The sequence below is a fragment of the Perissodus microlepis genome, chromosome 7 (assembly GCF_051167445.1).
Source record: "Perissodus microlepis isolate ML-2025 ecotype Zambia chromosome 7, ASM5116744v1, whole genome shotgun sequence".
Taxonomy (NCBI): Eukaryota; Metazoa; Chordata; class Actinopteri; order Cichliformes; family Cichlidae; genus Perissodus; species Perissodus microlepis.
Window position 1 is genome coordinate 39,652,807 of NC_140467.1, and position 25,485 is coordinate 39,678,291.

At 39.2% G+C, this 25,485-nt stretch overlaps 1 protein-coding gene across 1 annotated transcript in view; it reads left to right on the top strand.

The window, feature by feature from the left end:
* LOC146383640 (transmembrane protein 132D-like) overlaps nucleotides 1-22,210 on the top strand; it is a 37,227-nt gene extending 15,017 nt beyond the window's left edge. Inside the window, exons 5-10 of the mRNA XM_084935021.1 lie at nucleotides 3,345-3,488; nucleotides 9,836-10,044; nucleotides 15,475-15,655; nucleotides 15,902-16,015; nucleotides 16,105-16,296; nucleotides 19,114-22,210. Coding sequence (XP_084791147.1) covers nucleotides 3,345-3,488; nucleotides 9,836-10,044; nucleotides 15,475-15,655; nucleotides 15,902-16,015; nucleotides 16,105-16,296; nucleotides 19,114-20,598 — 2,325 coding nt within the window. The 3' untranslated portion in view covers nucleotides 20,599-22,210. The remainder of the gene's footprint in view (nucleotides 1-3,344; nucleotides 3,489-9,835; nucleotides 10,045-15,474; nucleotides 15,656-15,901; nucleotides 16,016-16,104; nucleotides 16,297-19,113) is intronic.
* The last annotated feature ends 3,275 nt before the right edge of the window (nucleotides 22,211-25,485 follow it).

Here is a 25,485-nt window from a genome sequence, read left to right on the forward strand (position 1 = left end):
GTCATGTTGTCAGCAAGTTGCTTTTGTGACCAGTCTTCCTTTATTTAGTTTTTCTTCCATGCCAACTCATTGTGGGTCTCCCCTTTGATCACGGTATTGTGCATAAATATTCAACATGCTTTCACTGATTCCCTGCTGCCACTTGCAATCTCAAAACATTTCCAAAGAAAACTCTCTAAAATGTCAAAGTAGCTCTACTCTACAGTTGTCCTTAAAAGATGATCCACACGTCTATTTTACGGTAACTGTAATTTCAAGTATCATTTGAAAGCCATCACTATATGTTTCATCAGTCACTTGCATAATTCACATGAGAAAAATACCCTTTTTCCAACAGTGGAGTGAACTGGCCTTTTTCACGAGGAGGTCGCAGCTCTCGTCATACAAAAACAACTATTACAAGACCATGAATCATCCCCAGCATATTCACAGCTTTGAAAAAAAATTGAACCAACGTAATATCATAAAAATGTAACATTCGTTCAAGTGACTGTCGAACAAACGTGAATCACAATGTCTGGGAGCAACCCCCCCCACCAAAAAAAACCCCATCAAAATATGATTTATACTGTAGCGTTCATAATTTCCTTTACCACTTATACTCGAGAAGTGAATGAATAAACAAATAATGCTAGAGTTTGCAGCAGAGTGAAAACAAACACCTCTTTTCAGAAATCACATGAAAAACAAAGCTGAACTACTTTAGCTGAACTTGATGAAACCAGGTTTCTGCTTATGGTAACATCGACCATCAAGACCTCTCAGTGTGGCACTGGCATCACCACAGAGCAAAGCTATTGCTTTCTGATTTTCTGCTATCCCTGATCCAGTGGCTTATGTTTGGGTCAGTGTTGGAGTCTGAACTAGAGCATGTCCTTTTGGAATTGCGGTCAGCAGCTGTCAAGCCAGCAGAGTTCAGAATGTGAAGCTGTCAGGGAACATCTGCCGAGCGATGCCTGGCACTTTATTTCGCAAGTATCAAGAGATAAAAAACCCCACTACTGATCACCCAAAGCTTCTTACACACACGACGCCTCTGCCTTAAAAAAAAAAGACATATTCAGAGATCTTATAAACTGGGATGTATTTGTAAATCTGTGTAGAAGGAGGAGTTAAAGTGTAAAATTAAAGCTGCATCAGGCTAGATGACAAGTTGCAGGATGTGTGAGGGATAAGCTGCTGCTCTGCACTGACAACGATGTACAGTAAAAGGTGGGAAAATAGGTTAGAAGATTAGACATGTAATCAGGTTTAGGTGTTAGTCTGCGTTAGTGCTGATCTGTGGGCAATATAATGCACTACAGGAATTAGGGAATTTTCATCCAGGTGTGTGTTTGTGACACAGTCATACTGTCATCGAGGGGATGTATTTTTTAAGTTTTTAGGACATTTAACCGGTTTTAATGTGTGCTTTGATCATTTACTCATGGTAACACTTGGTCTTGCTTCACATTGCTGTTCCTACAGCTATAACAGTGATGACTGTAAAACATGTATGATATGATAGTCTAGCAGGGTCATGAAAGTTTCTCACGAATTGTGGGTTTATTGCAAACAAGGTGTGGAACCAGATGCGGGACTCAGCAGACTGACATGCAACAGAAAACAGAGGGCGATGCAGAAAATATATACACAAGAGGAGATTAGGCCAGAGTGGACACACCTGGGGATCACAGCTGAACAGAATCTGACTGACGAGACAAGAGAAGCAAAACGTTACATCACACACACACACACACACACACACACACACGAGACAGGAGACTATCAAAATAGAATAGGAAGTAACACACACATACGCTGAGATCTAGACTGAGATGCGAACTTGACACTGGGACTGGAGATAAACACATATGGAAATATGACTGACTGGGGAGACCAAAGGATGAAACAGAAGAATATGGGAATAGGAATGGATAAACATAGGGACACGTATTAACTTAATAAGGCAGGGAAACTAGATAGAACAGAGAGACCAGATAAACATGGGAACATGACTGGGGATAACAAAAGGATAACAAAAGGATAACAAAACATGGAGACTAGACAAGAACCAGAAACTAAAAATAACAAATTCTGTTTCTCTTCAGAATACAAAACTCCAACATTTCATAAATTCAAAAGAATGAGTAAGGAGTCCAGAACAAGCTCAGAAACAGGCTTGAAAATCCAGGACCATGACAAAATGTTGGCCAAAGACTTTTTCCTACCGAGTTCCTTATTATCATCTTTATTATTAAAAAAAAATTTAAAAAAAGAAAAGAAAAAGGCAACAACATGTTGTTTGAATATAAGTGTAATTTTGCCCCATACCTTAACTCACTTAATAATGAACTTAGAATTAAAAATATGTGTGTATGGGTTTTAATGCGGCAGGACGGTGGCATGGTCGTTAGCACTGTTGTCGCACAGCAAGAAGGCCCTGAGTTCAATTCCACCATCAGGCCGGGATCTTTCTGTGTGGAGTTTGCATGTTCTCCCCGTGTTTGCGTGGGTTCTCCCCGGGTACTCCGGCTTCCTCCTACAGTCTAAAGACATGCAGTTATTGGGGCTAGGTTAATTGATCAGTCTAAATTGCCCATAGGTGTGAATGTGAGTGCAACTGTTTTTTTTTTGTCTCTGTGTGTTAGCCCTGCGACAGACTGGCCACCTGTCCAAGGGTGTACCCTGCCTCTCGCCCTGTGACAGCTGGGATAGGCTCCAGCCCCCCCCCCCCGTGACCCTGAAAAGGATAAGCGGAAGCGATTTTAAAGCATGATAATTAAAATATGTACCTGTATGTTAGTGTAATTTACAGATTTGGTACATTGCTTCTGCTCTCCGGCACTCCCTTGACAATCATGTTAAAGTAATAATACTAAAAAGTTCTATATACTATAAATACTATAGCTATAGTATATAACTATAATATTGTAAAGTTCTGTCTGTCTCTCTTTTTTTCTTTGCACAGTCGAGGAGCGTATCAGGTCACATCTCACTGCGTGTTATACCTGTATAACCGTGCACGTGACAAATAAAGAATCTTGAATCTAAAACGATACAAAATAATCTTTAAAAAAGATCCAGAGTCAAAAAGTGCATGTTCTTCTGCGGCTGATGTGTTGCAAGAGGGGCTGGATGTTTTGGGAATATGGTTAGAGCAAAGATTCATCCCTTTGGAAGCGCGTGACTCTTTTCGCTCTTTCAGCTAACATCTAGGAATTAGGCTAAAAATGTTAACACATGATCCCCAAACTACTAACTTTGTGGCTCTGTTTCTTTGTACACAACACCAAAAAAGCCATGATGTTGTGTTAGCCTAGACTGCTAGCATGTGCTTTATTTGCCCTTCTTTTTTTGCCCAGAACGCAGATATATTGAATACTGCAGTACTGACAGGAAAAAGAGTTTCAGTCCCAGTGAAAACTCTCGCTGTTGAGGCCAGTGGTTCAGTCACTGACGTGACCGACTACACCAACTGTAGATCTACAGATGAAGATGTGCTCAAGGTAAGTCAAGAAAACCGTTAGCATGGTTTCTCATGTTTCTGGTTCGTGTGTTTGGCTTTTTATGAAATAAGTAACCTAAGCACCTAAGCTAGAACGCATAGTGTTAACTGTGTATATGAGTTCTGTATTATGCACGAATAATAAATAATTACATAAAAAAAAATATCTATATCAGCTAATGCAGTTATTACAGCAGATGTAATTGAAGGATTGATGTAATTGATGTAGATACTGTTTTGAATTGAATGAAAATCAGGAGTCATTTGCACAAAAAGTGAAAGTGAATTTTAATACAAAAAAAAGAAATAGTTCATGAATCGTTCTGGTATATGCCTCTAAGACATCCACTGTCACTGTGGCATCACACACAACAAGCCCAACTCTAGTGTGTCAGTGTGTGTTAAAGTATTACAGATAAAAGCAACCTCTTCCAATATAGCACAAGCTTATGCTCACACCACTCAGTCATTAAGTGATTTGACCTTTGTGCAATGGATTCATGTTACTAGGACAGAAAAAGAAGTGAGGGTGACGGAGAAGAGCTGGAAAATTAGAAAGATATTTGCTATTTTCTATCAGACAGCTGACCTGCCATGGGCTGAGTGTAAGGCAGTAAGTAAACAGTAAGAGAGTGAGAAAAGAGCTGAAGAGAGTGAGACTGCGTTTGTAATGATTTTCTGTATCAACTTAATCCAGTTATTATGTGTCTCTGAATGAATACCTTATGCTTCCTGTAGTCACTGACTCTCTTAATGCAATACCACTAACTGGGTGAAGTTGAAGGCTAAAACCACAGACTTAACTCTTTATAGCATAAGCGGAACAGACTGAACCTTTATTGGGGAATTCAGTTGTATGCAGTATATGCAGATGGAGCTATATTACACATTTTCCAAAACAAACCTATGCACTATCCCGTACACAGAAAATATGGGATGCATTGGCATTGTATAAAGGACTGGAGGGAAAATCAAATGTAATCAATTTTGTAATCAAGCAAATCACTCGAGGTTATGTTATGTCTTTCATATCCAAAACAACCGTTCATATCTAATTTTATTTTACTCTGAAACGCTTCCCTTCCTGTGTTGCCATGCTGGACACTAGGATAACAGTGAGATTTCAACCAGTTTTACAGACGGGGGAACATTTCTCCTGGGACAATGACGAGCAGTCACCAAAAATCAATGAATCTGGGATTTCTGATCCTGCAAGCACTGAGAGGGAATCCCATAGCATTCACCCCTTCTGCACCAGTTAGAACTTTAAACTTGCAGTGGTAATAGGCTGATGCAGCCTGTTTTTTAGTCCTGCATGTAAAATAGTTATTGTAGATACACCATCAGTGGTTTGTTATATGAAAATGAAGGCACATTACTTCTTCTCTTTATGCTAATTGTGTGTTTACTCTGTTTTTGTTCTTGACCTTAAAGACTAACCTGCGATTACTTTAATAATGCAGTATGCCATTAGCGACCCTTTGAAATAATCAGCCATTATTTTTATTATTATTATTTTTAATGTATTTTTTTTTTATTTTTCTTATTTTGAGAATACATAATTGTGACCAGTGGGATAATTTCATGCTGCATATCTGAATTAACATATTTCTTCAATGCAGTCTTAAAAAAACACATTAGATATTTTTAGGCATCCCAACACATTAACACATTTAAAACTCTGGCTTGTTCCTAATCTTGCAGAGACCAATTGCTGGACCTTTGGTAGAGAAATGTCCCATTCTTGTCTGATATAGGATTATAGCTGCTCTGGTTTGGGGTCTTCTTTGTTGTATTTTTTTATTCTTGATGGGCCAAATGTTTTGAATAGCTGAAAGGTCTGGACTGTGGACAGGCACGCTGACCACCTGGACTCTTCTACTTTGACATCATGCTGTTGGAATAGCTGCAGTATGTGGTTGTCTTTCTGAAATATGCAAGGTCTTCCCTGAACACATCATATGTTGCTCTAACACCTTTATCTACACAGATGTGCCATGTTTTCCAAAAAGAATTTCAAAATTCAATTGGTCTGACCACAGAACAGATTTCCACTTTCCTTCAGTCCACTTTAAATAAACTTTGGGCCAGTGAGGACATGAGTGTTTCTGGGTGTTGTTGTTATATATCTTAAAACAAATATTGCTGTATTTCCATATTTACTGCAACTGATAGATTGTTGTTGTCCTTCAAGCAGGCCATCAACTTCTCTGTTTTTGGTCAAAACCTTAGAGGATTCCTGGAATTGCCTCATAAAATCCTCTTATGTCATGTTAGAGATTTTAAAAATACCATGTGTTCCTGTCTGTATAAACCGTGTTTGTATAAACTTAATATATGCATCCAGCACCCAGGCTGAACACAGTATAATATTTTAACACAAAAGACTAGCTGACCTTTTATCCTATAGTTCTAATGCATGCATTCTTGTGTCATGATGCGAAAAGAATTAACACTTTTCATGTAGTACTTTACTAATGCATTGATACATAGTTTTTTTTTAAACCCTTCTAACCTGAAATAGTTTTATGGTGAATTTAGGAAGCATAATGTAACAGAAAGAAAGCAATTTACACAACATGAAGTTCATGGACTGCCCATTCCAACACATTTCAGCAGTCTCCCAAACAGAGATCAACAGAAAACAACACAAGCTGGGAATGGTAGATAAAACATTCACTATTATTAAGCACTGCAGTAAAATTCATTGCTCTGAAATATATCTGATAGGCTGAAATATGCAATAGGCTGAAGTACAGAAGAAAAGATGCACAGTTAAAAGAATAAAACTGCAGTATAAAGAATATCTAATTGTGCAATTTCAATTTCCTCCAGTTAACATCCTTCTTGTCCTACTTTCCAATTATCTTTTTATAACTGCATGTTAAAGTCATAAGTAAATACACAGTAAAAGTTTATGCAGTGGAATGAGTTTATTCAGGTAGCGTTTTCTCATGTCTCTCACAATACACTGTAAGCGGGACCCACAAATCCCTGTAGTATTTTAAATTACGTGTCATGAGTCAAGTTTTATGGATATTTAATTGTCTGGACTCCAGTAAAATCCAAGGCAATATCTTCGTTTTGAAAATAAATGAGGGTCAAGCGGTCCTCCTGATGCCTTCCTTGCAACAAATTCACAAAGCTGGCAATGCCACTGTGTGCCTCTGATCTCCTCGAGTGCTCCTTATACCTCACACCCTCAGAAATCCCCTGCTTCCCTTTCTAGTCATAGTAGGAGAGGGGGAGGCGGGGAGATGACTTAGTTAGGCCTTTGTTTGAATTGGCTTGAGAGGCATTTAATGAACACAGAAATAATGTATTATTTATAATTGATGTTACACATTACTCATTACTTTTCTTAAAAGTAATGCATTTTTTTACTTAACTACTCCCCAGTGGAGGTAATTCAATGCACTCTGCAACATACCCTAAAATAAATTGTCATTGTTTAGGTTTGTTAAGAAGTTAAAAACATTCCCAAAGGGACTTTAAAACATGTACAGGGAGAAACGGCGTATACGAACCTGATTGCACATCACTCCTTTTGTTACCTGCTGAAACTCAGGCTGCTGGGCTGCAAGTCAGCATGCACTCAGCTTCATCAAACAGAGTTCTTTGCTAGCTTTGTGTTTGTATGCAGTGTGTGCAGATGGTTGCAAAGAACCAGCGTTGTGTTAGCAGTAAAGCGCAGCTTTTTTCTGTCCTGGACATAGTTTGTGCTTTATTATTGTGCTCTTTTCTTATTGTGCAGTGTAGATAATATTAATAGTTATATATCAAAAACTGTAGACCGGACCACCATTTTTCTCCTATTTGGAAATGAATCGAATCCGGTCATTAAGTGATGACGTGACGAATCCTACTTCCGGGCCTAAAGTAGTCTGCGTTTAATATGGCTTTTGTGTTGTTAACATGTTTAATGTTTTGTATTTTCTTCTATTTAATCTCAAAAAGCTCCTAAAACAGTCAGTGATCACTGTTGACCTCCCTCGGCTTTTATTACCGCTAATCATTTATTTAAGCTCAGTTTTTAAAACCTTAGGATGTAACTACAGCCCAGCCCATGCAGCATTATATGAATGACTAACCTCGTATTGTTTATGGATTATCTCAGTTGTTCTCCTGGCTGAAGTTTTGTCCTTTTACAGCATCCTGCCATGCGATTACATTTGTTCCTGACCACTGAGAACACTCACGTTAACTTTTATCGAGTGGAAAAAAAGTTAGCTTGTTTATATTATGCTAACATAGCTGTGTCGCTAGCGGTCACGTAGCACATCATTATATACCAGCTAGCCAAACTTTAGTAACCCTACAAACGTCACTGCTGTTTAGTTTTCTGTCTTCATTTATGTTGGAAGTGATAACAGAGCTGTACGTTTTAATTTGTTTCCAAAACCCCGCAGTCAGGACATGCTATATTGTATTTAGATAGAAGCTAGCGAGCTAACTTCTTGCTAACTTCTAACTCCGTTAAATGTCATAAATTCTGTTTTCATGGATGCCTGGCTGTTAAACTCAATTGTTACACCTGGTAGAGCAGAACGCTGATCATTTTATTAAAGATGAAAGACTTTAGACAGTTTTTCAACTCTCAGTAATGTCATAGTGATCGTTTGATATATGGACCTGCAGCGGAGTTTAGGCCCAGACACAGCTAGTGACGTCAGACTTAACGACCGGATTCAGCTGATTGAAGAGCAAGTGTGTAGGAGGAGAAAAGGCATATTGGACTGTATTTTTAGCTGTCTATCATGTAGATAACTGAAGCTTTATGACACATGTGATAACATAACTACAATTGTAATGTGGTTACTGGATTTAGTAAAGCAATACAGTACGTTTATATTACTATATTACTGAAAAATGTAATGTGATTGTATAATTGCTACTTGTTGGCTCTTTAAAATATCAAGCTTTAGTTTCTTGGTTATGGACAGCATACACCCAGTTTGGTTCTAAGGATCTTTTGCTACCACCTTTTAATTAGGTTTAGTTTATGTCTTTCCACATGCTTGGTAAGCTTTGATATCAGGGTGTGGGTAGTTGTTGCTGGCCTGTATTTCTTTTTCTGTCACACTCTTGTCCCTTGCTGGAATAAATTTGAATTAATTTTTGTATCTTCACCCCTTAAAATTGTGGGCTGCACTGCAACTTTTGACATGATAAATAGTAAATCTAGTAAATCGATAGTTTGAAGTCTGCACATTATACAGATAATTGAAAACATATGTAATAAAGTGACAACATAACTATTTGACTAGCAACATGTTGCAAAAAAAAAAATAAATAAGAAAATCATGTTTATACACAACACTGTTCGGGCCCACAGACAGTCATTTATCTAAGTCAGATAAAGGATCAATGAGGTAGGTGAACATTTACAACTGGTGCATTCTTTCCTGTGCTATCACATGAAGATGAGGGGTGGTAAGTTAAAAAGAAATACGTTTGAGCTATTTGCTAGCGGTAGATATGGCATCCCTCATCTTCCACCGTCAAATCGTCTGCTGACTATAGAAGAGGAAGTTAAATTGGAGAGCTGCCCAAGAAATCTGAGTCATGAACAGTTAGCATGATGAACTGCCCTCTGTCATCATTTCCATGCGAGTTCAGCTCGACTTGCTTCAGAATTCATTCCTCCTGCTTTTTCCTCACTTTTTCCCTCCTCCTTCTTTTTGCCTCCCTCTCTCCAGTGCTCCATTCTATTCTCCAGTCTAGTGCTCTCCAATTACCTCTGTGGAGCCACTGGTTTGTTAAGATAAGTATGGCGGCAGTGGAGATAGGCCTCCAATCTTAAATAAAACACACCAACTGCTGTGTCTCACCTCATTGCGCTTGCTGGTGGGGATTGTGGCACTCCAACCTACAGTAAGGCATTACAGGAACAGTCATAAAGGAGAGCTAATTTACATTCAGTAACAGTTTCATAGAGACCACAGATGTGAATTTACATGACATAAACACAAACACGCTGCAATTCCCAGGCCAGACTTTGAAAGTGGTGTGAAATTAATAAAATGTTGGTATGTCTGTGGTTTTGCCTTATTGGGTTTGGCGGCTCTGTCCCCTCTACCCTCTCATCATCCATATATTCAAACTTATTGAGTTTGCATAGGCTTTACATTAAAAGACCTTCACCAGGGTACATCCAGAGAATATTGATTTCACATCACTAGATGACAGTCCAGTCCCAGTTCTGGTCAAGTGACTCCTGTGTACATTTTAAAATAACTTTCTTGTTCGGTATATTTACAAAGTTGTCGAGCAACTCTGAGTTTGTGAACCAAGACATACTTCTTGAGGCCTTTGTTCTTTATCTTTCTTCTCTATTTTTCTTTCCAGGTGTCAGAGCGCTGCAGCTATGTATATCTAAATGGGAAGGAAACCAGAGGGAAAAGTAGGATAATGCTCAACTTTACATATGGTTTTCTGAGTGCCCAGCTGGAGATGAGTGTATGGATGCCCCGTCTGCCCTTGCGTATTGATGTGGCTGACCCTGAGCTTAGCCAGATCAAAGGCTGGAGGGTTCCCGTTACTACTGGAAACAGGAGGTAAGGCCTGACCAACTGCCGTACATCTATTGTTCCTTGGGGTTCTGTTACCTTCTGTCACCTGCCTTACCTGTAAGACTTTGCTTTGAAGTACTGAGTCAAATCCTAAAGCTTTTTTCTGCATGAAAGTTTACTTATGCATCATCAATAAAGGTTGGCTAACCTCATCTATAGCATGGAGAAGAATAAAAGTGATGTCACGACTGGCTTCCAAAGTGTTGTTTATAAGCCTTGGCATGAGTGTTTCTGCCACCTTGACTGCAAAAGAAGAGTAAAAACAAGATGTAGAGAGGGGTAGGTCTGACTGTGAAACCACGCACTCATTGGCTAGCAACTTGCAATTAACAATTTTTATATGATAGAGAATCCTCCATTTTGAAGCATGGTATTACCAAGAGTTACAAAACAGACTTAATCTTTTGTTCAATATGACCCAAAATGTTTACAGAGGCCAAGACCTAAAGCCGTTCCCATTGACATATACGTCATAGGCATGTGACATATAGGAATGGAAGTCTGTTTCCTACCACAGCTAACACCATCCTCCACAAATTCACTGCACATATATATGGCACAATAAAGTGCTATTCTATTATTTCTGGTGTTTCAGATAAAAACCAGGTTTAAGTCTAAAGTTGATGTTTAACCTGTAAGAAATCTTTGCTGTTTTGGTTTTTTTTAATGTTTTTGTTGACACTGGCTCAGAAACAATCAGCTGGTACATGTTGAGACTGTTAATGGGGGTGTTGAATTGAATGACATTATACTGAGTGGTGTGTTTCTAATATCCATCTGTGCACTCTTTACAGTCAGTCATAACAAACAACATCACATCTGTGTTTGGTACATTAGTGAGCAGGCGAGTGTAAAGGCAACGCAGTTGCCCTGGAGGTAAAGGTTAGTGGGATTTTACTCAATACGAGTCACTATTTTCCCCACTCAATACTAATGATGATGGCCACCTGATGGGCTGTCATTTCCCAAAACATTCACTACCCAGCTCTGGGCCCAAAGGGACATTAGGTCAGTATTGTGAAATTTCAACAGTGATTGTACTGACTATTCTCTATTTTTCTCTCACTTTCGCAAGTAATAAAGGTGCTCAATGTTATTTTCCATCCTATACTGTGGAATACACTAATCTCTCTCTCGATAGATAGATAGATAGATAGACAGATAGACAGATAGACTATATAATGGAGGCAAAACTTAAGGTCAGACTTCTTATGGGTTTTTCATATGTTTATATCTAAAAAAAACTATGTAGATTCATGGAAAATCTTCACCTCAGCATGTTTTTTACTCTCTTTTGGTTTCAAAATAAACTCTTAAACACTTGTAGAATGTAAAACACTTGTAATCAATGAACACTTATACTGTTTAATTAACACTAATACTGTGATTATTGATTTGCAGCCTAGCAATCCTAAAAAGGCGTGCTGGTTTAAGGGTTATTGAAAAAACTAATTGAAAAGTGAGGAAACATAGAAATCTCAAAGTTTTGTGGTACAGTGTTTTTAAAAGCTACTCTCTGAAATCTTAAAAATCAAGGGCAAAATATACATCACTGTGCAAATGTCTTTTACCATCTCTCATTTCTTTACATTTTTCTTGCAGTGATTTATTAAAACATGTCCAAACATACATGGAAATACAGTATAAAGAGCAAAAACAGAGTTTGCGTAGTTCTAATGAGCTTGAAACTCATAGGTGATATGAGCACTTTGTCTGTCAGCACAGCCTGAACTCTCTTAGACAGCTTTCTTATACTTAAGAAGTTTTTAGCTTCTCCAGACTTCTTGAAGGGCAGTCAAAGGTTTCTTCATTTATCTCAGATGCAGATGGTATTGCAAAATCTGACTACAGTATAACCTGTGAAGTCATGGTTAGACTTGTAGTCAAGACCGCCTAAACCAAGACCAAGACAATACCAAGACCAGAGGGTATCGAGACCAAGAAAAGACCAAGACAGGCCGAGTCAAGACCAAGACCAGAGGGTATCGAGACCAAGACAAGACCAAGACAGACCGAGTCAAGACCAAGACAAAGTCGAGACGAGACCAAAACCAAGACCTAGACAAAAAAGTCTTAAACTGCAGCCAGATGCTGCTTCGTTTACGGGTGTCAGGCATATTTATGTGTTTTTGTGATGCACTCGCACAGCCCTCCTCACCGCTGTCTACTGTCTCACTCACTTAGAGGACAGACGCACGCTCCACTTGACTGTCTCGTCTCTCACCCTCTCTGTTTTTCACATAATGATATTATCCTATATCCTCGCATGTGATTGGCCACAATATGGAGGGATTGGAGCATAGCTGAGCCACTGTGTGAGAGCTGAGCAGTGAAAGGAAATAAAGTGAAGAGCCGGCTCTCGCTCAATGGGAGTCGACTCTTCTGATTCACTACAAAGCACTCTCTAAGCACGGCTCTTCAAGCCGATGCTTTTGCGCATGACACATTATCGAACGTTAGGTTGTGTGTCATGGATACTGTTGACTCCAAATCTCTCGACCACTATGTCGATCTGAGACAGTAAGACCGAGACAAGACTGAGGAATCCGAGACCAAGACAAGACCAAGACCATGTAAAAGTGGTCTCAAGACCAAGACCAGTCTCGAGACAACCAACTCTAGTCGTGGTTCAGAGTTTTCAACCTTAGTTGTTTACAGGTTCTAAAGAAGAATCAACTAAAAGTTGTTCGTGGGAAAAATCGCAAAGATCCTTGGCAGTTTTTTTTTTTTTTTAAAGAGGAAACAGCGGCTTGGCATGGTCAAGTACTCGTGTTATCAAAGGTTTGGAAGTATGGGTACCCATGAAAGCTTTATTTATCTCTCTTCATTCTATCTCTGACAGTCCAGCATTCACACATCATAACAGTTTACAGCGTGTCGATATCTTAAATCCCTAAGATGCTGCCCAAATGCATATTTAGGGTTTAAACTATAAAAGAAGGCATTTACAGGCATTTTTTGACCACATCCAAAATTTTCAGTTTGTCACAGTTTGCAGGTGATCTAGTAAAGTCTCTGTAACCTGCACAAATTTTACGGGTTGACAGGGATATACTTTTCTGCATTCATAATTCAGTCAATTTTAAAGCGATCCCCAACAACACTGAATGAAATGTAGCACCAAACTGTGACAGAGCATCCAACATTTTTTAGAGGTGGCTGTTGACATTCACTGTTGCACTTCTCTTCTGAACTCCTCTGTACATATTGACAACCATTTTAACCAAAAATGTCCAGATTTGGATTCGTCACTCTCTGTTGCCACACATTTTTAAACCACTTATTGTGTAACTTGGCATACCTCTGTCAAACCAAACCTCCGAAACCTTCGTATTATGTTTGATTCAGCCATGCCATTGGAGAGCCAATCTGGTGGAATAATGAAAAACTGTTTGTTTTTTTTAGAAATATTTCTAAACTTCGAACTCCTGTGTCAAAAGCTGAGTTAGAGATGATTATTCATGCCTTTATTTCATCTCATCTTGTGTAACAGCCTTTTCAAATGTTTGAATAAGAGGATCTTGGCTGTCTCCAGTTGGTACAGAACGCTGCTGTTTTCTGTACCAGAGAGCCCTGCGTGGTCAAGTCCCAGCCTATATTTCTGACTTTGTACAATCCTACACCTCTTCTCGCAGTCTGAGATCTTTCAGTCTAAGGCTGTTAACAATCCCACAAACTCATTTTAAGACCAGAGGGGATAAATCCTTTAGAGTTGTGGGTCCCTGATTGTGGAATTCCCTCCCTCTGTTTGCGCTGTCTTGATTCTGCTGATTCTTTTAAGAAGCAGCTGAAAACTAATTTATTCAAATTGGCTTTTAACTTGTTTTAGGTTGTATGTTATATATATTCTGTTTTATGTTTTTAACTTCTGTGTTTCTTATGCCTGTTTTTATTGTAAAGCACTTTGTAGTTTTTGACCTGTGAACGGTGCTGTATAAAAAAAGTTTATTCAGCCTTTTCTCTCTGTTTTCTTTGAGAATGGCTTCATGAAAGATTGAAAGACTCAGTAAATAGTAGATGGATCTGCTGAAGGGCCAGATGCATTTCTCAGGCCTTGTTTCAGGTCTTTGGTGGATGTGATTTTCAGATACTGTTTATTTCTTGTAGGTAGTGTTTTTTTTGTTTTTTACGGATTTCACTTATTCTTTTGTTCTACACTTGTCCATTGCACACCCACCTTGTGATATGCCAAGTTTTGGTTTATATTTCTTTGGGAATCACCTGTTTGGTGCAAAAATATTATTTTAATGCCTATTAAACTGTGTTATCTTTGACATTTTTTAGACTAAACAAAAGAAATGGGAACAAATAATGTATTTTGTGATAGGCAGCTAGTAATAAAGTGCCTAAGGACACAATTTCAAACAATTTCTTTACTAAGTTTTAGTTTTTATGTGCAGACACAACCCTGGTTCATCCCTGGGTGAATGATTCATAGGTCAGTATTATGAAGTGCAAGAACTGGATATAGAAGAAGTGAAAAAGCAGCCAATGTCCAAAAAACTCTGAAAGACTTCCAGAAAGCCCGGAGAAATATTTCTCATGACCACTTTTAAAAAGTACAAAAAAGTCTGACTCCTTGGTAGCAAAATATAAAGAAATGAGTGGTGGCTCAAAAGTTCTGAACAGAACTAGTACAAGTATGTGATGGAGCAAAAAATAAGTCCTGTTCATTCCCTGCATATGGAAGGCCAGCAAGATGCTGATCATTTTCATGAACTAGATTTAAAGTAACTTTGCTGTCTGATGTTGAGTCACGCTGATTTAAGCAGCATTTCCATCACGTTAAGCTCTCACCTTAGGCTATATAATAATGATGTTTATTGGGACTGTAGCTCTTGACAGCAACTTTGCGCCTGCAGTGTAAAAACATATTCTCCAACCCTCCAGCACACCTGTGGTGCAGTGTGTGGCAGACCAGCTGCGTGTATGATAATTATATGATCATTGCTGAGGGGTTTGAGGATGGTTCACAGCTTAACCTCTATCACCCATAAACAAACCACTCAGCCGTGGGATCCTGTTTAATTTAACTTCAATTCATTTAGCGGAAAAGGTCACTCAGCATGCATTGTGCCTCTATAATAGCAACAGCTTCACTGCTGGTCTTCGTTTTTTCTTCAGCTCACCAGTCCTTATTGTTAAAGAATAAATAAATGATTTTTTTTGTGTCAGTTGTATGTACATCACTGGAAGCAGGTAGAGATAGCAAGTCTGGCTTTGTTTGTATAATTTCTCCACTCTTAACTGCAACACATATATATTTATAAGGCTTGCAGTCATTCTGATAACCTGTGCTAAGTGTCTACTACTGTATATATTTAAACATATTAAAACAGGCAATATACTTCTATATCCACCTGTCTGCAAGAAACGTGTAGCTCATTGTGTCCCTATGCTTTTTTTGTGTGTCAGGTCTACATGGGACAGTGAAGAAGAGGAGGAGATGAGGAAAGGCAGGGGTTGCATGCTACAGTATCAGCACTCTACAGTAAGGGTGCTCACACCCTTTGTAGCCCAGCCTGACACTGAGGCACTGCCAGACCCGCTAACTGGGGAAAAAACAGTTGAATACTTTCTGGGTTCTGATTGGCAGGTACAAGCATTTTAACATTTCCAAATAAAGCTCACTTGTCAGCAGGTTTTATAAGGCTTGACATGCCCATTCTTCAGTTTCATGCTTTGTAAGTATAGGGAAGTCATAGTAATTATACACTGTCACATTTCAAAAGAAGAGGATGATAGGTTTTCTCTATATGCTTGTGCTAACTATGATTAAAAGTCACCTGACCTTTTGCCACACAGTGCTTAACCTTTTTTTCCTGTTTGTTTTGATTGGCAGATAGATGTGACCAACCTTGTACGCTATTCTCTAAACATAGCAGATCCGGATATAGCTAGGGTGCAGGATGGGGTGGTGCTGCAAGGAAGGGCTGTGGGCACTACCACTGTACAGGTGAGTCATTTACTGTGTGTGTGTGTGAGTGTGGTGTGAGCATTGTGCAATATCCATCTTTAGCTGGAAGAAGGATGAACTTGTTGCAGGTGCTGTCCCCTCTGACGTCAGCGGTCCTGGCTGAGACGAGCATCAGGGTGGTGGATGATAAAGTGAGTGTGACACAGCTCGGAGTGCAGTTGGTGTCTGGGCTCTCTCTGTCCCTGCAGCTCAGTCCAGGGAGCAACAGGGCTATTGTTGCCACGGCAACCACTAAGGAGACGATCGTGCAGCGCAAACAGGTGAGCAGCTGGAAAATTGTTTCACACAAAAGCATGCCAGTTTAAAGCACATCTCATTTGTTCATGATGATACTTAACAAGCATGAAAATAGAATTTTTCATGCATGTTAATTTGAGAATTATTCATTTTTAGCCTCACTGCAAACGTTTCACTGGGAAAACAGAATAACTGCTTGATCATATGATACTCAATCACATTTTTTTATGAACAGGATTAGTAGATCTACCAAGTGGGCATGAAATGTATTCTAAAATTGAACTGATAACTGATAGAAAATACACTCATGTTATTTGAAGAAGTCCCTCAACACCACTTTGTACCAAAACATCCATCCATCTATCTATCCATCTGATCATGTGTATGTGGCAGTTGTTTTTCCATTTGTGTTTCCATCCATCCATCCATCCATCCTTTCAATCAAAGATGAGTGAGGGTCTTTATGCTGCCGTTTTCATTTTTATCTGATAAATAATATTGTTTATTATGATCAGCCTCATATCATTGTGCAAGAGTGTGCAAGAGTGCCCCTAGAAAAAAAAACAAGTTGAGAATCGATTTTTTTTCTTTAAAATTGCATCTTTGAAAATTCTGATCTACTGCTGTGGAAGTGTCTATCAGACTTGTCCCCATAGGCAGTATATCATAAGACAGCTTAGCTAAGATCACGGGAACTCAGAATTTGCAGATTTTGTGTGTTTAAATGTTGATTGTGAGAGTGCACAGTCTGTCTTTTTTCCTTCTTTTTCTTAACTTTGTAAGCCTTTGTCATAAAACATCTTTCTGTCGTTGTTCTGTGGAGGTGTAGACATTTAACAAGTAGCCTCCTGGCATTCATCACCAAGCTCCACTGACAAATTCCCTCCTTTTATTAGTGACACCAGCCTGGAAACAGTTATTCAGATGCATGCATAATAAAGCAAGAGCATAAATAACATCATTGCATTCACAGACTTGTCTCTGTAGTCCAACATTGTTTGTTGTACTCTTAGCAGATTTAAAAAGTCTAACTAAAGTTTAAGAAAAAAAGCTCCACTTTTTCATTTGAAAACAAGTCCTCATACACTACATGTCATTTGTGTGTTATACAGTTGTTTTCAGAAATTTACATATACTGATTATGGGAATGAATGCCATGGTGGTTTTGGTTTTGATGTTTTATTTGAACTTTTTTTTTATCCAGGATGGAATGATTAAACAGCACGTCTTTAGTGACTTTAAAAAAAACAAGAATTAAGTGCACAAATTTGATGTTATTTTAGATTTTCTCTAATCCACACATGGCTAAAAGTACACATACAGGCTCAAATATATACTTATACCTCTACTAATAATTGGTAAGATGCCTCTCAGCAGGTTACACCTCAACTGCATGCTTTTGGTAGCCATTAAAAAGCTTCTGGCATAATTCTGTCTGGATATTTGACCGTCCTTCTTGGCAGAATTGGCACAGACCTCGGTTTTAAGCGTAATCTGCAAATATTTAATAGGGTTGAGATTGGGGCTTAGGACAGAGGCAGAGGTAGATGATTTACTATGGTGACACCTAAAGGGAGAAGCCAAAAGCAGAAGAAGAAGAAGAAAAGCCTTTATGGTTTGTTATAGTCTGAAACATCCCAGTGTGAGAGCATTGCAGGTTGGCTTTCTCATATATCATGAAGGTTTTCAGCTTCTTTAATCACAGTCTGAATTTCAAGGATTGCAAATAAAAGTGCAAGAAGAGAAATGCCTTAGGTCATAAATGCACTGTTCAGCATTCATTTAAGGGTTTTTCCAGTTAGGGTTCAGCTGTTCCTGCACACAAGGAGCAGAGGTAGTATAAGCAACATAAAAACCATGTTTCTCATTGAAAACCTTTTGAGACAGCCCTTAAAATTACACTTGAACTTGCCATAATAAAGTAGTGCGTTATTAACATATCCTAAATATTCATCCTGCAACACAGATATACTGGCCTCCTACAGAAAGAACTTGAATTAAAAGTACTGCCGCAGCAGAGCAGATTCCCATACCAGTGACCTCAGGGGTTTAATAATATTTGTGTTTTCTCCTCGCCTCTTTGAATAGGAGTTCTTTGTGTTCACAGCCTCGACCATCATCTCCAGCCACCATGCTGTGTGAAAGAGCGGGAGAGGCAGACAGGGTGCATAGATGATCATTTTAAAAGCTCACTCACACATTTAGCCATGGCAGCCTGCCCATTTTAAACCAGCTCCCTGTTGCAGGCATGGGGCAGCAATTAGGCGGTCCATAGCTGCTGGAACGACAACTCACTTTACTTCCAGTACACAGTGACTGTTGCTGATCTGCCCCGTCAATAACAAACTATTAGAACCATGCCAGTGCCCATGACCAGCCAATTGTGTCTGTGATGGCGGGGTGTTAATGTTTTGCTTAGGGCCATTCGTAATGTATTCAAATCCAAAATATAGGTTAGGTCTTTGGCGAGTCAGTAACTCACATTAGCTACAGGAAATAGGTCACTGTGCATTAATGTAATTTGACTGGCCAATTCTGTTCTTAATGTGACCCATGTTAATTAATTTTTCTTTTTTGGGTTTCTTTTTGAAGGACGTTTATAAGACTCTCATAATATCTTTATGGTATGAAATGCAATTCAACCAGAGTAGATAACTCTAGATAAACTACTTACTGGCATTTACTATGAAGAGATTAACATTGATATTATATACTTTAAAGGGATTGGCATAGGCAGTTTAATGTTATTAACAATAATGAGACTATAGCCCAAGGGAGGTATTGACCGCCGGTATTCTGACCTGATTTTCTACATATAATCTTTTTTCTTTCTTTCATAGGAAGCATTGGTCAGCTGCTGGGTTTCTTTCAGCGATGGGGCAGTTGCTCCACTGGACCTGTTTGACCGCAGTATCTACTCTCTGACTGTTTCTACCCCAGATGAGCGGGTGGCCACAATACGCCGCACTCCACAGTCAGCATTTGTAGTAGCAGAAGGTGAAGGTGAAAGCCAGGGGGCGCCAGTGAGAGTGGAGCTGAGGATATGTGAGGAATGCCAAAAATCTAGAAGGAAGAGCAAGCTGGCAGTGGGCTCGGGGCTTCTCAAGATCAACTTACAGAGTAGTAGCAGAAGTGTAGCAAGAGAAGGGAAAGGAAGCACTGACAGAAGTAAGGATTTAAATGGCAGTGCATCAAAAGTGATGGGCAAAACAAGTACTGCTGCCACAGAGATGGATAAACAGCTCAACAGGGCCAACATATCTGAACAGCAAGAGTCTATTCTGGTAAAAACTACCACTCCAATGACATTTTCAACTAGAAATCCACAGGCCCATGTTGTCTGGATCGGAAAGACAACCAAAGCGCCAAAAGGTTCCACCTATACTGTTTCTACTGCAGATTCTCCTACAAGAATAAAGGAATTAAACTTAAATACACAACTTAGCACTGCCAAACCCACAGCAACAGTGGGTGTTGTCCGTAATGAGGAAGGTCCTGGGGTAAGCTATGGAAACATGCTTGACAACCCCGATGCCTCTCCTGACAATGATACTCCTAAGGTAGAAGTTAGACCCGAAAAGGAGCCTCCTAAATCTAAAACTCCCAAAGTAATTGAGAGTGACCTCATTAGGACATTCAAAGCTATGACTGACATGGAAATTGGCATGTATGCCTTGGTGGGGGTCTCCTGTGTTGCCATCTTGGCTTTTCTGCTCAATTGTGCTTCTTATAGTCTCTGTTTCAGGAAACAAAAGACCCCCATACAGGCAGGCACAGCCCCCAGTGGAGACACAAAGGATCACAAACACGACTGGGTTTGGCTTGGGAACAGCAATCACAGTGCTCCTGCCTCAGGTGCCCCGGCTCAAGTGTCCACACTAAAACGTGAGCCTCATTGCCCTCTGCAGTCCCGCCACTCGATAGATTCCTTGGGTCATCGCAGCCTGGAAGGCAATCTGCCTACAGTGAGCGCCGCGGCTGTCCCAGAAAGAACTGCAACCCTAGGACGAAGCAGGAACAGCTCTCAGCACCAGCAGTTTCAAGGAAAGGCAATCGACCCCATGGCAAATCGTTCAGCTACCCTACTGGCGAGGCCACACCGCAGTGAGCCTCTTCATTCCCCCACCAGTAAGAGAAACCAGGTCCAGTTCACCACCTTCACCACGCTGGACATCAAGCACTTGGCTGCGCTAAAGAAGAATGGTGTTGAGTTAGACTGGGCCAACCAGCAGCAGCAAAAGCAACAGCAGGCCCCCGCTGAACCTCAAACACCTTTGCCTGACATGCCATGGCCTGTAGTCAAACCTCTAGGAGAACCCCAGTGAGTTTGTTTAGGTGTGTGTATGTGTAAAGGATGTATAAAAGGAAAACAAAGTCTTTAATTTTTCTTTATTAAAAAAAAGGGAAAAGGATGTATATGTGATTACATGAATGACATTTTCTATATAATGTGCATACCTGTGCACATGAAGATGAAGTGATGTTTATTAGTAAGATTAAAAGAAATTGCATGTTTTATCCTCTGATAAAAGAAATCTATAGGCTCCGATTTATTTCTGTAAATATTAACAAACACTCTCTATGCTATGTTACTTATTTCCACATTTCAAATTCAAGACAACTGCATTTTCATCTCCTCTTACATTTCAACAGTTCTGTTGCTCCTGCAGAAACAGCTCCAGATATTGCTCAGTTCAGGGTAAAAACCAGTACAGGAGGGACTGTTTCTTGTTAGTAATTCTATTCTTTTCCAGCCTTTTGTACTTTTTGTAGGACTCCTCTAGAGAATACCTGAGGACTCTGTGCAATTTGTCAGAGAATATGCAACATTTATCAAGTTATTTTGAGCAATCTGTCACTACAGTCTCCGCCAGATATTTATTCAAATCAAATGCAGGCTATGCAAATAGTCTGTGCAGAGTTTGAGATGGACATTGTTCCTGATTTTTTTTTTAACAGAGATACCTTGGGCTTCGGGCTTCTCCTGGGGGCCTGCTTCTACAAATTGTAAAAAACGTGTAATCTTGGTCTGTTCTCACAGTGCACATATTCATTCAACTGTAAGATTTTTCATGTGTGAATGAAAATAAAATGCCTTTTTTTCTCTGTAAAGATTCTGTCAATAAAGAGAAAATAGATTGATTCTTTTTATAATTGAAAATGGATTTAATTCAGCTACTGTTTTTGTTTTTTTTTAAATAGTAAAGCGATTCATAGGAAAGTACAGTGAATGGTTTGGATTACAGGCTAAAGCTTTAGTAGGAATCCGTGGGATTTGATTATGTTTAATCACAGCTGAATGTCATTTAAGGTTGATTTTATCATGGAAATGTCACTCTGACAGCAATGTATTTGTTGTGCCTGCCAGGATTTTGTCCTGCTGTATAAAATGACTTGTACACTGAGAGGATGAAAAAACTCAGCAGAAAAAAAACTGATTCTCATTCTGTGTAGCCTGACTGTGTCTCCAAAGAATTCCAGGTATTTTATCAATGGTTCAGGCTTGCATATTATATCTCATGGCTCATTTGTCTCTTTTTCTCCAGCCCCCCTTCCTCTGTCTCTGAGGTGACCACAGCTACACCTTTTTAAAATTGCATTCTGTAACTGTGATGCATAAACAACCTCACCAGCTTAAAGAAGCCCAGATAATCTGATGCCACGCACCTCAGGAATTGGCAGCTTTGGATATGTCGGCGCACATTGTCACTCTCTGCTGCACAACAGCATCGGGTGGATTTAGAGTGTTGATAAAAGCAATTTTAATAACTTTCTCCCAAATTCTCTACCTACAGGCCCAGCGCTTTTGTATGTGCACAACCAGTCTGTCCTTTCCAGTCGATTTATCTGTCCAGCAACAGTAGAAAAAGTAAACAAACAGAGATAAGCGGTGATTTAAAGCCGTCTCTGTGCTGGATCATAGCTGAGCATCTTTGATTGTGGACCTTCTGTATCAAACAGGACAGAATTCCGAACTCAAAAGTTCAGACACAGAACTGATTAAGCTGCACAGTTTGTGTGACAACAATAACAAAATATGTCTCACCGCGCTTTTCCACTGAAATGCTGTGGCTTTTTGGAAACCTTTTTGCTGTCAGATTCATCCAATCTCGGTCTCCTACATATAAACTAAATGCCATTTAGATGATGTCAGCGTGAAATGTTTGGCTTTATCACAGTTTTGAGAGAGGATTTCAGTTACTCATACTCTTCATACAAGATTTTGCTGAAAAAGGAGCGGTTGGAAAACAGCATTATAAAGTATAATCCCAGCCACTTTATACTGGCAGTACGGTAATCCATTGAGATCCAGACGCACAGCAGCCGTTACTACTGCATATAATGAAGTTTGTAAATCATAAATTGTGTGTGAATTTTCAAACGAGACAGGAGTTCCTTAGTATCATTACAGCTGGATCTGTAATCTGGAGCATCAGCTCCCTGTTGACAGATTTAAGGGATTGGGGTCATTGTGTTGGAGGATTAATGTGCATTAGTGGACCTCTATGGCACAGTCCTGATGATGTTGGCCATAAGAGACAAGGTCACTTATTTCACGAGTCTGCTTTTCCAGAGGTGGACCACCTGGTTACAGATGGAGGATGGTGCAAATGGAAAAAAAACCAAACAACAACAACTATTTATTACCACAGTGTAACGCATAAAGAGTTTTTCCTTAATGCGCATATATAAAGTACTGTGAAAAAGTCTTTATGTGACCCCTCATTTATTTATATGTTATTGGGTAAAAGGTGCAAACATACATGAAAATACAATATACAAGAGTTGAGGTCTGTGCTCTGGGGAGTCCAATCCATGACTCTTAGTGTTCTGTTGTGTTTTTTATCCAGGTACAATTTTACTGAATTAGCGGTGCCACTGCCAATCAGACACTTTGCAGATGGTAATGCATGGTGGATCCAAAACCTGATATTACTTTTCTGCATTCATAATTAGTTTGAATGCTTGAAAAGCATTCACAGTATTGTTCTTCTAATCTTTATTATTATTATTTTTAAATTTTATTATCTATTCCGTACGTTTTTTTAGACTCCTACTTAGGGCTGCTCAATTAATCGAATTTTAATCACGATTACGATCTGGGCTTTCAACGATCATTAAAAATGACTGAGCCGATCATTAGCCCCTCCCTCGTGCTTTACTCTCGCGCTGCTCCGTGTGGCAAATCGAGCGCACCTCTCTGCATTTCAAACACGTGTCACAACAATTAAGATCAGCGGTCCCCAACCTTTTTTGCACCACAGACTGGTTTATGCCCGACAATATTTTCATGGACCGGCCTTTAAGGTGTCGCGGATAAATACAACAATTGGGGACCGCTGATTAAGAGGACCCGAGGGAAGCTCGGAAAGCTAAGCAGAAGTTATTTGGAGAGGAGAGTGACTGCCGCTGGTTGAAAAGAGAGGTAAAAAAAACTTCAGTGGTGTGGAAACATTATGGGTTCACGGAGTCAGACGTGGATCAAGTAGACATAGTGTGTAAACTTTGCTACAGTGTCGTAGCTGCACCACAGAGCAACACTGCAAAGTTCACTAAACATAGATGTTTACATTTTTCATTTATTTTTTATATTGCAAACATTTGCACTGTTATCAGTATTTGCACACTATTTTATATTATTTTTTGACAATCTTTAAAGTCATTATTCAATACATTGTTATTGTTAAATAAATATCGTCAAATAATCGAGATCTCAATTTCAGTGAAAATAATCGTGATTATCATTTTTGCCATAATCGAGCAGCCCTACTCCTACTACAAAACCTTTCAATTTAGAAACCATTCAAACACCGTTAGATTCCTCTTCTTTTGGACATGTGTGCTTCTATTTCTCTCATTTTTAACATTTATATTTTTAAATTTATTCAACTTTGTTAAAAAAAAATATATAATGTACTTCAATGGGGAGATCCTTCAAATTCTTCAACTTACTCCTCTTTCAACTCTAACTACTTCCACATACGTTGACCTAGAGCCACCATTCAAACTTTAAAACGAAGCCAAGACAATGAACTATTCAACTTTTATTTATCTTTTCAATATCTATTATACTTTTTCTTCAGTTCCAGTTTCATCCAATGTGTTATGGTTTATACCGTGTGTTCTGTCATAAATGTCACCAATACACAGCCTCCTCCCTCCAACTCTTCCATAGACTCCAATGTTAAAATAGCTCAGAAAGTTTGTTTGAAAATCAGAAGTACAGGCTGTCTTTACACTGTCACCACGTCCATATAATAAACTCCACAGGCATGAAAACTGAGAATTCAGTAGACTAGACATTGCTGCCGCTCACGGTGAAAGAATTTTGTCAATACGACGTGTACTTTTCATTTGGGAAGGATTTGTTTCGGGCTGACTTTTCTGTTTATTTTAAGCAGCAGAAGTGAAGCGCATGTCTGTGTCTGTCTGTGTGGTGCCACTTGCTGGAGTCGCTATAGCAACCAGGCTCACACCTGCCTGCTTAACGAGCTCTCTCTCACTCTGCCAAGATTCATCTTAAACACTTCTCTTTCAACTGCTGCTGTGTCCACAGTGTTTGCTCTACAGCCATCATGTTACCCTCAAAACGTAGCTATTGTTGTTCTCTTTCCAACAGTGTGTCTTCCAAAACTCAGAGATGTAAACTTTTACAACTGTGTCGATCCAAGTAGAGCAATAAACTTCTAACTGACCCATATAAATACATTATATTTTCCATAGGCGTTTCAACACCAACAGTCTTAACAACAGGAAGGACCCCACTTTGTAAATCGCTCCTGATACACACAGCAAATATTCTGTATTTGTCTTCAGCAGGGAAATTGTAGTCAGTTGTTGACTTTAAGAATATTTTTTTTGACTGAATGATCAGAACTGAAACTATTTAATTTCCCACATTTCAACTAATCCAACCTCATTTAATGTCTCCCTTTTTTAGTCTGTATAGTTTTCAGTCTGTAAAGTTTAACTCCCCACTAAAATCAAAATAATCTGAAAATTAAAAAAGATGAAGATTAAACACTATTTTATGTGCTCATTTGATGCCAGTTCCCCTCTTTCTCTGTATTTCACTCACTCACTGATAGTCACTGACACACAAAAAAGAACCTATTTGTACACTGATGAGTCTAGTGTATTTTCTCTCTCTCTCTCTCACACACACACACACACAGAGAAACACACTGACACGTAGGTCGTGTCCAAATTCA